The following is a 14084-nucleotide window of genomic DNA, read 5'->3' as shown; positions in this document are numbered from 1 at the left end:
TGATCTGAAACTTATTAACTTTAGCTGGTCCCAAGCTAGGACATTCCGTCTCTATGCCCTTTGTTGACACAGGTTTGGTTCTTCTGAATTTGACCCTAAGGAAAACTTGCCCTTTTCCTCTCTTGATCAGTGCCTTGGGCTCTGAAGTCAGACCGTGTGGAATGCATCATGCCCTCAGTGATCCTGCCCCCTGGTGCTGACAACTTTGTATTAATATTATACACTCTGAGAGTGGGTGGGACCGTGTAAAGTATGAGACAATACATACTGTTTTAAGTCACTAAGTTTTGGAGTAATTTGTAATACAGCAATAGATAATGAATACAAGCTGCCTGTATTTATTTATTTATTTATTTATTTATTTTGTACTTCCTGTTTATTTTATTATTATTATTTTTTTAATTTTAAAAACTTTAATTCTTACATGCATTCCCAAACATGAACCCCCCTCCCACCTCCCTCCCCATAACATCCTTCTGGGTCATCCCCATGCACCAGCCCCAAGCATGCTGAAAAATATGGAACGCTTCACGAATTTGCGTGTCATCCTTGCGCAGGGGCCATGCTAATCTTCTCTGTATCGTTCCAATTTTAGTATATGTGCTGCCGAAGCGAGCACAAGCTGCCTGTATTTAAATCTCACCACTGATTCACTATGCGACCTTGGGCAAGTAACTTTAATTCTGTGCCTTAGCTAACTTACATAAAATGTGGGCAATAATAATAATACTGACCATATAAGACTATTGTAGGACTAAATGATTTAATACATGTAGAAGCCAAATGGTGCCTGGCACACAGTCAATATGAGCTTACTACCACTACAGTGGCTATTACGATTATTACCATCATCATCGTTAAATTTTAGGGAAGGATCATTGTATATATCCTTCCAGAGAAACACACAGTCACCTCCAGATAACTAAGACTAACCGCTGCTCCTTAGGGAGTTAGACTTACATTTTCAACATTAACTTCCCAAGCTCGCGCTAGCTTCATGTGATTCTAAATTTGGAATGGCATGTCCACAAACACAGGTGGTCCCAGAGAGCCTAGTGCCTCAAGGAGCCCAGAATATCCTAAAACATTTCTGAAGTATTTGGAAAATGACCTCTAAAGTGATCCTTTTGTATCTGTTCCCTTTCATCCTGGTGTGATTTTACCCAAGGATTTTCAGCACCCAGTCATGGATTTATCTGATTAAAAAAAATTGGAGAAGACCTCTGGCCTCAGGGATTGGCAAGCCGTCGCTTAACCAGAACTCGGAGAAGAGCCTGCATCTGCCCTTCCTGTGATCTACTCCAGACGCTTGCAGAGTTTTTCCTCTGGGGATGCTAAAATGGGAGGAGGCGGGTGGGGGTGCCGGTTGGGGGTGCGCAGGGGAGTGTCTGCAAGAGGGAAAGACCAAATTAAAGGATCGTTATTGGCCATCTCTCTTTACCTGTAAACAAAGGATAATATTTTACTCTCTTTACTTTCCTAGGCTGTCATTAGAAATGAATGAATGAATGAATATCTGAATGATGATATCTTTAATGCATCTGTTACAGTGAAAGGAGGCTTCAGGTAATGAGTACCTCTGATTAAAAAAAAAAAATGCCAAAAGGTAACAGATGGAATGTTAAGTACTAGCTGAATGAGCCCTGCAATTTTTGCAGAAATGGAGCTGAACTCAGATCTCAAGGAATTCTTCTTCTCCTAGAGATCCAAGAATGCCATAAATGCACCATCTGTTGACCAAGGCAAGGAAGCTGTCACTCAAATGGATCTCAATCTATTCTCTTTTGTCCCTTTCCAATTTGTTTTCTCTAAGCTTGCAGCAGCTGCTGGGATAGAAGGAGCCTTAGAAGCAGTCCCCATAACAGTGCCGCTACTCAAAAGAAAAAAAAACTATCAATGTAAGTGCTTTAAATCAGTCTGCAGGATCTAATGTGACTATTCCACATTTCAAGTAATTAAAAGAATTCTTTGTCTCCTCTTTGCTTGAAATGAAGGCATCAAGTATAGTGATTTGGTGTGGGTTTGAAATGAGATAGACTACGGTGCAGATTCAAATTTAAGTTTAGAGATATTCCTTAACCTCCGCTCTTAATCTCCTCATCTATTAAGCGGTAATAAAAATGCCTACCTCACAGAGTTGTTGATAGCTATTATTATGATATGAAAGGTAATGTTGAAGATGGAGGATCTGTGCAGGGGTGGAGAGAAAGTGAAAGCTGGATCTGCCCTTAGGAGTGCTGCTTGAGGGAGAATGGCAACACAGCCAGAACAGATCGCATTCATATTCCAGGATAACTGACAGAACTTCCAAAGCAGCAAGTCCCAGCCCCTAGGCTTTCGGCATTGATACCTAGCATCTAGGAAACCCTTGGGAGATAACTAGCATCTAGAAAACTCTTGGGCCCAATCAGTGTATTGCTACCTCTTGTAAACTCTACTCTGCCTTTGTTCTTGTAACTGAGAACTAGTCGTCATGTCGTTGTTGTTCAGTCACTAAGCCGTGTCTGACTCTGCGACCCCATGGGCTGTAGCCCGCCAGCCTTCTCTGCCCCCGGAATTTTCCAGGCAAGAATACTGAGGTGGGTTGTCATTTCCTCCTCCAGGGGATCTTCTCAACCCAGGGATCAAAAATGCGTCTCCTGTACTGGCAGGTGGATTCTTTACCACTGCGCCACCTTGGGAAGACAATCGGCATATAGGGCTGAATTTTATCCTATTTACTCCCTAGCATCCATTCTGACAGCCCCAGTTCATGGCAATCTCACCCTTTCAAACAACTTCTACTCCGTTTGCTGGACACTGAGCAAGTCCTAATTTCCATTGCTGCTTACCTTACAGTACTATGTTTCTAGTTTGTCTCAGGAACTAAGCTGCATTTCCTTGAGGATGGAAAGGGTCCTAGGAGCAGGCACTATGGACTGTGCTTCTCAGACTGCTCTGTAGATCTCTAAGATTCTGTGCAGAGAACTGGGTTCCCCACGCAAATCTTGGGCTCATCACCCCCACTCTCTCCTCTCAGCCAGGAGAGCCTGGCTTTCATCTGTTTTGCCTTTGGACTTCAGCAGTGATGATGACTATGTGTATTTATTGAGCATACTGGTAGACAACGCCCCCATGTATCTCCTTGGGCCCTACTATTGTAGGGGACTTACCAGCCCAGTTTCCATCTGCCTGAGGGCTTTCTCTGGCAGCCAGGGCTGGTGAAAGTGCCAGAGAATTCACTTCCCTGGGAGCAGGCTTCAACACTGACTGACCGGAGTTAGTTTATAAATACCTCAGCCTCCTCGTCCTTCTGGGGGTGACTCTGAGGTGGGTGTTCCTTACTAACCCCCAGAGTTCCCCAGTGAGATTAAGTGTCCACTTTCTCACAGGGGAAACTGACTTGATAACTTACCCCTTACTGGCTTTCTTCCCCTGCCTGCTTCTTCCCTGCCCTTCCCTTCATCACTTACAGGTATTTCCTGGGATCAACTCCTAAATCCATGTCTCAGGTCTACTTCTGGGAAACCAGAGTTGAACATAGTGTCTGTTCATTACCAGTCACTGTTCTAAAAGCTTTACAGATAGTGACCACTTTTAATTCTTCAACCATCCTATTAACAATTTTTAATTTTGAAAGTGAAGCAAGGAAGAGCCGGGTGTCGTATCCAAATTCACAAAGCTAATATATGTGGATACCAGGATTCAAAGCATAGGGTTCCAGAGTGGCGAGACCTTGAAATTTGCTGATCTAGGTAGATACCACACCCATTCGAGAAAAATCACAATTTTCTCCAGAAGTCTTTGGCCAAGCTCATTTTCTCTCATTAACTTCTGAATCTTGTCTTTGCTTTTAAATATTTTAAGTCTAGATGACCTTGGTCTCTAGTTTGAGGGTGATTCTGTAGGGGGCATTATAATTTTTAAAAATTGAAGTTTTTAAAAAAAATACTTTAAAAAATACTTTCTTAAATTTTTTTTTAAATAAAGACTTTAAAAAGGGAGGTGGGAGGGGGGTTCATGTTTGGGAATGCATGTAAGAATTAAAGATTTTAAAATTTAAAAAATAAAAAACTAAAAAAAAAAAAAAGAAAAAAAAATAAAAATTGCAGATTGACAATGTTGTGTTAGTTTCAGGTGTACATCAAAGTGATTCAGATATACATATTCATATTCAGATATACATATTCATATTCAGATATACATATTCATATTCATATTCAGATATACATATTTGTTTTCAGATTCTTTTCTTTTATAGGTTATTACAGAATATTGAGTATAGTTCCCTGTGCATATAGTAGGTCCTTATTGGTTATTTATTATATATATATATTAGTGTGTATCTGTTAGTCCTAAATTCCTAATTTATCCCTCCCCATACTTTTTATTTTATTTCTTACAGACAGTAAGAGCAGGGCAGTACAACAGGGAGAAGCAGAGTGTATTGATATCTTGACTGAGTGGTGTTTATTATTTCTGCTGGTTTCCTTGTTCATGTCACTGGAGGAATAAGGCCTTGGTTCTAGAAATTGTTCTTCCAAGGATGGTGGTACCAATAACAGAGATGTAGACGTTGAGAGGAAAAAGAAGACAGCTGGTATGGAAAAGGAGAGTTCATGGGGAGGACTCTTACTTATGATGAGATGAATTCTGCTTTAGTCACGTTGTGTTTGAAGAAACGGTGATACACACAGTTGGAAAGGTTCAGCATGAGGTTAAACAAAATGAGTTTGGGACTTGGAAGAACTGGTAATAAAGATTTGGGCCTAGAAGTGGTGGTAGCTAAAGTTATAAGAAAGGATAAGGCTTGGATTTTATAAAGGATGAAGGCGGGTCAAAGATGGAATATTGGGGAATGCCCATTCCTGATGAAGAAGAGAAGTCATCAAAGGAGGTGGAGACACAGGAGTGCCAGGATAGTGCTGCTCAAGGATGGGCCCTAAGGGTAAGGAAGGAACAGTGTTAGTTCCAAGAAATAGTAACTCATCGACAGGGATAAATAATTCAATGGTCAAGGAGGAGAACAAGAAGAACTAAAATTAAAATGCCATGCTTGGGATGCCTCTCTTAACCCTGGAAATCAGAGACTAAATTATTGAGGTAGAAACTAACATGAGGAAGGTTATGGAAAATGACTTTCACACAATCAATTTGGTCAGGTAATTTAGTAAATCAATCCTCCGCTTTGATGAAGGCTGTCCTGGAACCACCCAATCCCCAAACCACTTCAACATACTGTTTTAATGTATAAGTGTTTAAGTGAGGAATCTTTAAGATTGACCTCAATCTTTACTTTCTGGGTTTGTTTTGTTGTTACTGGTTTAAAGACTAGGAAATCATTCCTTTGGGAACAAGGACTCCAGTTAGCCACTAGAGAATTCCCAAACAGGTATTTTTTATTTCTAAAGAATTAGACCATAGTCAATTCACTTAACATCACAACTTAAGAGAAGGCAAAATAATTGTATTTGATGATTAGGAAGATACTCCAGGATCAGGCTGTACCTCTGGGACATTACCCTGAATTTCATTACAAAAAAAACTGGAAAATAAATACCAGACAAGGAGCCAGAAGGTCTGGGTACAGCTCCAGCTTTCATCAGTTCAATTCAACCTCGGAGAGGCTCCATTTTCCCAATCTGAGAATAAGGAGGTTGATTCCCAGACCAGAGTTTGTCTCTAATGATGTTTGCATCTCCTTTGCAGAAAAGGAGGGTGGATGGGGGAGGGGAGAGAGAGGGAGGAAGATAGAAAGAAAGGAAGAAAGAAATTATGTAGTGAGTTGTTTATAAAGTCAAATTTATTTTTAATTCTAAGATTTGTCATTTCTACTGTTATGCTAAAATGTTCTTTCTTTTATAAAACAATGGTCTAGGCATTCAGTTCAGTTCAGTTCAGTCACTCAGTCGTGTCTGACTCTGCGACCCCATGGCCTGCAGCACACCAGGCTTCCCTGTCCATCACCAACTTCCAGAGTTTACTCAAACTCATGTCCATTGAGTTGGTGATGCCATCCAACCATCTCATACTCTGTGGCTCTCTTCTCCTCCCACCTTCAATCTTTCCCAGCATCAGGGTCTTTTCAAATGAGTCAGCTTTTCACATCAGGTGACCAAAGTATTGCAGCTTCAACTCTAGCATCAGTCCTTTCAGTGAATATTTAGGACTGACTACCTTTAGGATGGACTATTTGGATCTCCTTGCTATCAAGGGACTCTCAAGAGTCTTCTGCAACACCACAGTTCAAAAGCATCAATTCTTCGGTGTTCAGCTTTTTTATAGTCCAATTCTCACATCCATACATGACTACTGGAAAAACCCTAGCATTGACTAGATGGACCTTTGTTGGCAAAGTAATGTCTCTGCTTTTTAATAAGCTGGCATTAGCAATTGGATTTTTAAATGTGTTTACAAAGCAACAGGAAAAGCTGGCAACTTCATGGTACTGCTGACAATTTCCTCTAGATTTTTATTGGTCTATGGACTCAATGGGCTAGAATGCTTATCTCCTCTTCAACTCTAGGTTGAATGAGGCAGGTAGAGTTTAAAACCTCTGACTTTTATTTGGATCTCAGATGAGAGCAACAGGAGGCAACCAGGAGCACTGCCAGTCTCCAAACTCTTATCAGAGTCTTGGAGCGATCTGCCACACTTGTCAGCAGCAGTGACATATTGAGAAGAAATTTCAAAAGCCGAGCTCGCGTCCCAGGACATTGCAGCTCTGAATGCCAATGGAAAATTGTGCATCCTTGTAGAGAGCAAGAAGATTTGCTTTGATAAATTCCTTAATCATTGTAAAGGAAATTTCACCAGCTCAAAGACACTGGAAATGAGATCTGCTCAGCACAGGCTGAAAAGACAAATTAACCCAGAAGTTGGTTATGGAAATATTACTTTAGAACCAGAATAAAAGTTATTTACTTCCATTATTACTTCCTGAAATGTGGGTCTTACCCTGGCACCTGAAATAAATGACACGAAACTCCATTTATCTCCTTCCCACTGTGTACCTGCCTATTTCAGCAGCAACTCTTAAAACCATAGCAGGTCAGAGCAAATTGTTGCTGGCAACAGTTTCAATAAATCTGTGCCACTGAACTGCAGGCAGGAAAAATTAAAATGCAGAAATTAGAAATCAAAGGCATTGAGTTGAGTGTAACTGAGACTTATCTGATTAAGTGTAGTTTCATAGATCTCAATCTCATAAAGCCCTAGGCAAAACCTGACGATGGAGGTGGGCAGGGAAGATTCCACCTACCAGAGGAAGCCATGAATTTCAATATGCCATGGCAACAGAATACATTTCTCATTAAAGATGTGGACATAATACAGCTCGGAATAAAACTCCGTGTGAAACAAACACTGAAAAGCAGTGTCGGCATTCACCGTGAACTCACAACACGTGAGACTGGCCCAGAACGTTTTGCTTATTGGGGCAGGAAATTGGGTCGTGAAATCAGAGGCACTGTGTCTTTCTTGGTGGGTAGAGGCCTCATGACAAATCAAAAGAGAAAGGAACTTTAAGAGAGGCAGGCCTATATACATTGTTTTTAAGATATCCTTTTCCATTATGGTTTATTACAGGATGTAGAATACAGCTCCCTATATTGGCACAGTATTGTAAATCAACTATACTTCAATTTTTAAAAAGGCACACAAATAGATCTGAAGGGCAGGCATTGGAAATCAATACAAAGGAAGAGGAAGGGGATGGATCTGCAAGAGAGATCTCAGGATTTCCTACTGAGCACTTTTACTCTGCTAAGCATTTTCTAATCACTAGGTCATTTAATCCTTAGAGGAACCTTGAGAAGTGGGTCTTTTCATTCCCATTTTCCAGAAGATGAAATAGGTTCCAAGAGCTTAAATCACCTGCTCTGGGTCATAGAACTCAAACCCTCATCTGCTTAGTGTAAACTTTGTCCTGTGTACTAGCCAGAGTACAAGTTTAAGGTTAAATCGAGGTTTTCATGAAGGCAAATGTAAATGAGCAGTGGTCCTATTGTTAATCTATTGCTTTAACAACTGTTCCAGCTGGAAATGCCCAGAAGCTCAGCTCAAAGGAGACAGAAGGTGCGAGGATCTACCCTTCAGGCTTCTGCTGGTGTGCTCAGCTTGCCTCCAAATCCGTAGTTGTTTTGCTGATGTTTAGTTGCTAAGTAGTATCCCACCAGGCTCTTCTGTCCATGGGATTTCCCAGGCAAGAATACTGGAGCAGGTTGCCATTGCCTTTTCCAGGGGATCTTCCCAACTGAGGGATCGAACCCGTGTCTCTTTTATTGGCAGGCATTTTTGTTGTTGTTTTGTTTTGTTTTTAAACCACTGAGCTACGTGGGAAGCCTTCCATATCTGCTGAAATTCAGTTACCCTCCTCTCCTTGGCCCCCTCTTTGAGTGGTTCATTAAAGTGGCGATTTAACCTTATTATATAATCTTCTAATCTTAAGGTGTCAGAAAAAGAATAAAGACATTTTTCATGTGTTAACGGCAGGAAGGTCTTCTTAACTATAGCATCTTGTCTATATTAAGCAGTTGTGATGTTTGTGACTTTTATAAAAGAGATAAAACAGCTATCAGTAGAAGAAGACAAATATTTCCCTGCATCTGTCCCCTTGCTAATGAAAAAAAAAGGAATTCAAGTCAAGGCTCTTTGGTATGGCTTCCAATTCTTTGGACCAAAGGAATCTAGCAACTGAGTAACTTATTGCATAAGATTTTGGAAACTAATGATAATCACGTAACATTAAATTTAAAAAAATAGACATCTGTAAGTTTATACAGCATCATTCCAATCAGGGCCAAATCAAAAGCAGGTGTCCTTTTTAGGAATTATTTCTGTTCATGGGCTTAACTGGGGACAATCCCTTATTGCCCTCCCATAAGTAAAAGAGCTTCACAATTTAAATAGAGAAAAAGCACAGAAATGTGCTTTTTTTTTTTCCTATTTGTTAATGAAAAAAATAAGTAAATCTTCAGTCAATATATAAATAGTACTTACATTTGTAGTGTTGGATCAAAAAAGGTGGCAGCTAGCAGAAGTCAGCCCCTCCTCTACAGTTATTCCATCATTGCCTTTGATACTTTCCCCAGGTGGAATCTGAGTCAACTCAGGCCAAAGTCATGAGCACAATTAACTGGAGAAATGTATTTTCAGTAGATGGATGACTCCTGTAGTTGGGAAGTGAGGTTGAAATGGATATTGAAGACGGATTCAATGTTGTGTAGAGTTTAATATATCTCTAATACGATGGGGAAGGCTATCTCTATCAAGTGTGGCCTCTTAGCTTCTGTGTCTCCAAGCATGGTAGGTCTTAGTCACAAGGCTTGGACCTGCCTTTCCTATGGATAAACCAGCAAAGATTTATGAGGCTCTTGGCCAGAGTAAAGGGGCCAAGGTCTTTGACCAGCAAATAGAGTGAGACTAACTGGCCCTCCTGGAATTGAATCCACAGCCCTGGCCTTATTAATACCACTTGAGCAATTGACCACCATGAGTAATAAAGCATAGCAAATAAGATACTGAATTATATGACTACAGCAATTTTTCATTAATATTCTAAAGCTATATCAATCTTTCTGGTAAAACACATATAAAAGGCCCTGTAACGTGAGAAAATCCTCAGGACCAATACTTCATTTGAGAATTTGCCAGAGGGAAAAATAAATACATGAATTTTATTTCAATAATCAGGCTTGATTTTTTTCAAGCCTTTAAAATATGTATGTAAAAGGAACATATATAAATGTACGTATATAAATACAAGGATAAAAATGTCCAGTTTGGCCCCACAGGCCTCAGAGTTGTTACAGTGTGCTTTCCAGCTGTTGGTGATATTGACTGCTCAGCGCCCCACCTCCAAAGTTGCTAGTTTCCAGGGCTGTCTTTGAACAACTTGAGCATCCCAATGGTATTTTATTGCTCTGTGGACACCTTCCTGAAAATTTAATAATGACAGAGAACTTTCAAGGATTTAAAAACCTGAGAGGCTTGGCTTTTTCCAATGAGACTATAGTAGATGCTGCTGCTGCTGCTGCTGCTGCTGCTGCTAAGTCGCTTCAGTCATGTTCGACTCTGTGCAACCTCATAGATGGCAGCCCACCAGGCTCCCCCATCCCTGGGATTCTCCAAGCAGGAATGCTGGAGTGGGTTTCCATTTCCTTCTTCAATGCATGAACGTGAAAGTGAAAGTGAAGTCGCTCAGTCGTGCCTGACTCTTAGCGACCCCATGGACTGCAGCCCACCAGGCTCCTCCATCCATGGGATTTTCCAGGCATACTGGAGTGGGTTGCCATTGCCTTCTCCACAGTAGATGCTAAGTCCTCTAAGAAACTGAGGTCCAAGTCCTCTAGCTTTCTATGAAGAGTAACTAATTTTCAGAGAGACAGTTTGAAATACAGGGTGTAGGAGAACAAGCCTGATATGTGGTGGTGTTGGGTGGTGGGAAGGGGTATATCAAACTGATGGTTTCCACTTTGCTGCCCTAGAAGCAAGGTGGCACAGGATAAAAAGTATCAAAAAGTATTAGGCTTGGAGTCAGACAATCCATGTCTGAATGACAGCTCTGCCACTTACCAGATGTATAACTTAAGACAAGTAACAATCTTATTCTCTCCCAGGCTTCATGGGAGGACTAACAAAGCCCAATATCTGAAATCTGTCATCTATCTATCTTATCCATCCCAGTTTCTTTCAACTGTCTCTGAAAACAAGGGATTCAGCTGTCGTATTCAGTGTTATATCTGCAGACCTGGATTAAATAAATCCTAACGCGATGAGATAATGTTTTCACCTGATTAGAGCATCATTATTGGTGAATTTGGGGGACATTTTAAAGATTGGAAGAGGATTTCACATAGGGACAAATGTTCTACCTTCCCCCAAATGTATGCTGAGCCCCAGAATCAATCCTAGACTGGATAATTAAACAGCTCACTTTTACACACACTGAAGGAATGTAAGGATCACCCAGAATCCAATTGGATACATTCACAGTGTTAGATCACTCGTTACCACTTCCTTTTTCTCAGAGGTTATTTGACCAGTAAAGCAAGTAGTGTCTTATCTCACATATCTTGATTTCAGTAAAGTGTGTGAAAAGGCATTTGTAGTCTCATAAACAAGGAAAAATTAGGGATGCAAAATACTATGTACATAAACATAGGTTTAAAGAACATAGGTTCTTTACCTGTCAAATAGTCATAAATGAAAGCATGCAACATCACCCAAGAAGGTATGGCAAAGGTAGGCCATACTATAGATTAGTGATAATCAGCACTTCAAATGGTATAATCTAGATTTTAAAAATGTCTTAAGGGACCACAGATAGAAATAAAATAAATTATAATAGAAATATTTTTTAAAGCTGGTACTTAAGTATCAATACTTGGATACGAACAGAATGTTAAAGTCTTGACGTTAGTGGCTTATGTGGGAAAGAAAAAAAAAAAACGACAGAAATTCTAGTTAAATGCACACATAAAGTGTCATTGGTGCTGTTCCAAAGCCAATCCAATAATTAGGCTTTGTGTACAGGCTGTCCAAAGGAGGAGAGCACTCTGATTTAGGAGGAAGAAGACAAACTAGAATGCTTCTAACAAGGCCATCAGAGACGATGGAGGCTTTGGAAACTATGCTATAGAGGCCGGTGAGGGAAAGAGGAATCTTTAGTCAGGAGGTGGGAAAAGTGGATGAGGGTGAGCATGACAGTTGCCCTCCAATATATAAAGGGCCAAGATGTGCAGATGGCTTGGTTTATTCTAGGCAGGCTTCAGAAGAGGAACAAGGGTCAAGGTGCAACCTCTGAAAGGAAGCAGTTTTGGTAAAATATAAAACAACAACAACACATTCTTAGCATCTCTGATGTCCGGCAGAAAAAGTAGAACTGGAGCCCAGGAAAGAGGCCTTAAGGCAGAATCAAGAGAGAGGCTGTCCACAAGGAAGCTGCGAAATTGGTTGGGGTTTCCAGTGTTCTGTGCCACCAGCAGCCCAGAATTGTCACCCATACCTCTTCCCGGTTTCTTTTCAACCTAGGTGTGCAGCTCTTCCTAGCGTGCCTTCTCTTGAAAGCTTCTCTGGCCCTGGAATTTCTCGGCCAGCAGACAGAAGGGGACATCCCGAAACCTCAGCTTTAGCAATCCGACAGCCTCCCAACTCCAGAAAGTGACCTAAGGGATGAGATGTCAGCAGTCCAAAGACAGAAGGGGTCCCACTGTTTCTCTTTGCAGAGTTCCCTGGGCTGGTACCCTAAAATGCAGAAGAAATTTAGGAGAGGAGGGTAGGCAGAGAGAACAGGTTCATGCCACCTAACCTCTGAACTGTGGATGGAATGGAGGAATCCCTGGAAGGTTTTTGAGGTGTAGAGAGATGGTACTCTGTCCACCAACAATGGATAATCAGTTTGGTAAAACATACTGACTGGGTTTTGCAGAGAAGGGGTTCTCTTAAGGCGCAGAAAGGGCCATGCAAGCAGAGGCAAAGGCAAACTTTGTTGTAAATGGACAGACACCTTCATTGCACCGTTTGCTCTCTGCTGTTCAGATCACAGGCACACCCCTCTCAGCCTTCCGCGGCTGGGGGTCCGAACGAGGCACTCAGGTTGGAGCAAAGCATTGGAGCCCAATACACACACACACACACACACACACACACACACACACACACACACACACACACACACAAACATGCACGAGGGGAGAGTGGGCAAAGAGAGAGGGTAGATGCCTAGTCTGGGCACGCTGGAGCTAAGCAACTGGCCTTTGTTTGCGAATCCGAGCAGGGTAGGGGCACTCTCTCGTCGCCGCGGGGCGCACGTCTCCGCTGAGCTGGCTGCGCGGCGCGGTGCGTTGCGGGGGAGGCCCCACTGCCCCCGCCCGGGTCGCAGCGCCGCCCCCGCCCGCTCTGTGCGCCAGGCGCTGCGCTCTCCGCGGGCCCGGTGGCCGCCGCGCACTTGGCTGGGGCGAGAGGCGAGAGGGTAGGCGGGCTGCTTGGTTGGCGTTGGCGCTCTGCAGTGCAGTGGAGTGTTGCCCAGCTCCCTATATGGTCGGGGATTAGCTCGGTGCTGCTGAGGCAGAGCCAGGAGCCGGAGGAGGAGGAGGAGAAGGAGGAGAAGGAGGAGGAGAAAGAGCGCAGCAGCTGCGGGCGCACGCCGAGCGGCTGCCGGGGGAAGCAGAGTCGCCGGAGGCTGGGGCACCGCCGACGCCTCGGGAGCCATGGCCGAAGGGGGAGAAGGAGGAGAAGACGAGATCCAGTTTCTGCGGACTGTGAGTCTCCGCCGCGGGGGCGAGGCGGCGGGCAGGTGGGGAGGAGCGCGGAACCCGGCGAGGAGGGGCTGCGCTGCGCCCAGGTGCCCGATGCGCGGTGCCCGATGCCCGGCGCGTTCTCCGCACCCGCGGGCTGCAGAGACGGACCGGCCACCCACCCGCGGGGGCCGCAAGGGGGCTGCGTGGAAGGGCATCTCTTCCTGCCTGCCCCTTCTTCCCTATCGCCACCCCCACCCCAGACCTCCACCTCCACCCACCTCTACTGCTCTCCCGGCAACTTGCTACTTGATCTGAAACCTTTGATGCCCAAACTTCCAGGCAGGGTTTGCTCATTCATGGTTCTGACCCGGAGGATCAGAAGTGGAAACTGTTGCCCCAGAGTCGACTCGCTCTTTCACCCCAATATTCCACCCCAGGCTCCTGTCGCCTCCTCCATGCACTGGGGAACCGCCAGAAAGAACCAGTGGGGCAGGGGCGAGCTTGGGATACGGAGAAGCCGGCGCCCGCGCTGCGTCCCGGACCTAGGATCGCTTGGAAGGGAATTCGCCCAGCACTGCCCCTCGCACTTTAAGCCCCGAACCGGCAGCTGCTGCTGGAGCGTTGCTTGACTGCTCCGAGTGTAAGAACCGTGGTTTCTCCTGCCCGCTCTTCAGAGCCCCGCAGGACAGGGAAACCCCGGGCTGTGGCTCCGCGTCACTCGGGTCCCCTCCCTGGCACCGGGGGGCGCTGCTCCGCCCCAGATTTTAGGGCAAGTGGCGGGGATAGGGGTGGGGGTGGAGTTCCTTGTAATCACATCAACCTTGCCCCTTAGGAGTTAACATAAAGGTTTTCCAGGTGGATAAC

General features: G+C 43.7%; 1 protein-coding gene, 1 long non-coding RNA gene and 1 other non-coding gene across 3 annotated transcripts in view; 1 reads left to right on the top strand and 2 right to left on the bottom strand.

Moving 5' to 3' along the window:
* Positions 1-512: 512 nt before the first annotated feature.
* Positions 513-619, bottom strand: LOC114115968 (U6 spliceosomal RNA). The gene has a single exon (XR_003590068.1). It is a non-coding gene; the product is annotated as a U6 spliceosomal RNA (small nuclear RNA).
* Positions 620-5368: 4749 nt separating this feature from the next.
* LOC105612491 (uncharacterized) lies at positions 5369-12876 on the bottom strand. The gene is made up of 3 exons (XR_009601463.1): positions 11987-12876; positions 8980-9149; positions 5369-5680 (listed from the first exon to the last, which is right to left on the bottom strand). It is a non-coding gene; the product is annotated as an uncharacterized LOC105612491 (long non-coding RNA).
* Positions 12877-12888: 12 nt separating this feature from the next.
* RYR3 (ryanodine receptor 3) overlaps positions 12889-14084 on the top strand; it is a 576153-nt gene continuing 574957 nt past the window's right edge. Inside the window, exon 1 of the mRNA XM_060419037.1 lies at positions 12889-13241. Within this exon, the coding sequence (XP_060275020.1) occupies positions 13191-13241 (51 nt within the window). The 5' untranslated portion in view covers positions 12889-13190. The remainder of the gene's footprint in view (positions 13242-14084) is intronic.

This window comes from Ovis aries, chromosome 7 (assembly GCF_016772045.2).
Source record: "Ovis aries strain OAR_USU_Benz2616 breed Rambouillet chromosome 7, ARS-UI_Ramb_v3.0, whole genome shotgun sequence".
NCBI classification, from domain to species: Eukaryota; Metazoa; Chordata; class Mammalia; order Artiodactyla; family Bovidae; genus Ovis; species Ovis aries.
This window is presented reverse-complemented; position numbering and strand designations above follow the sequence as displayed.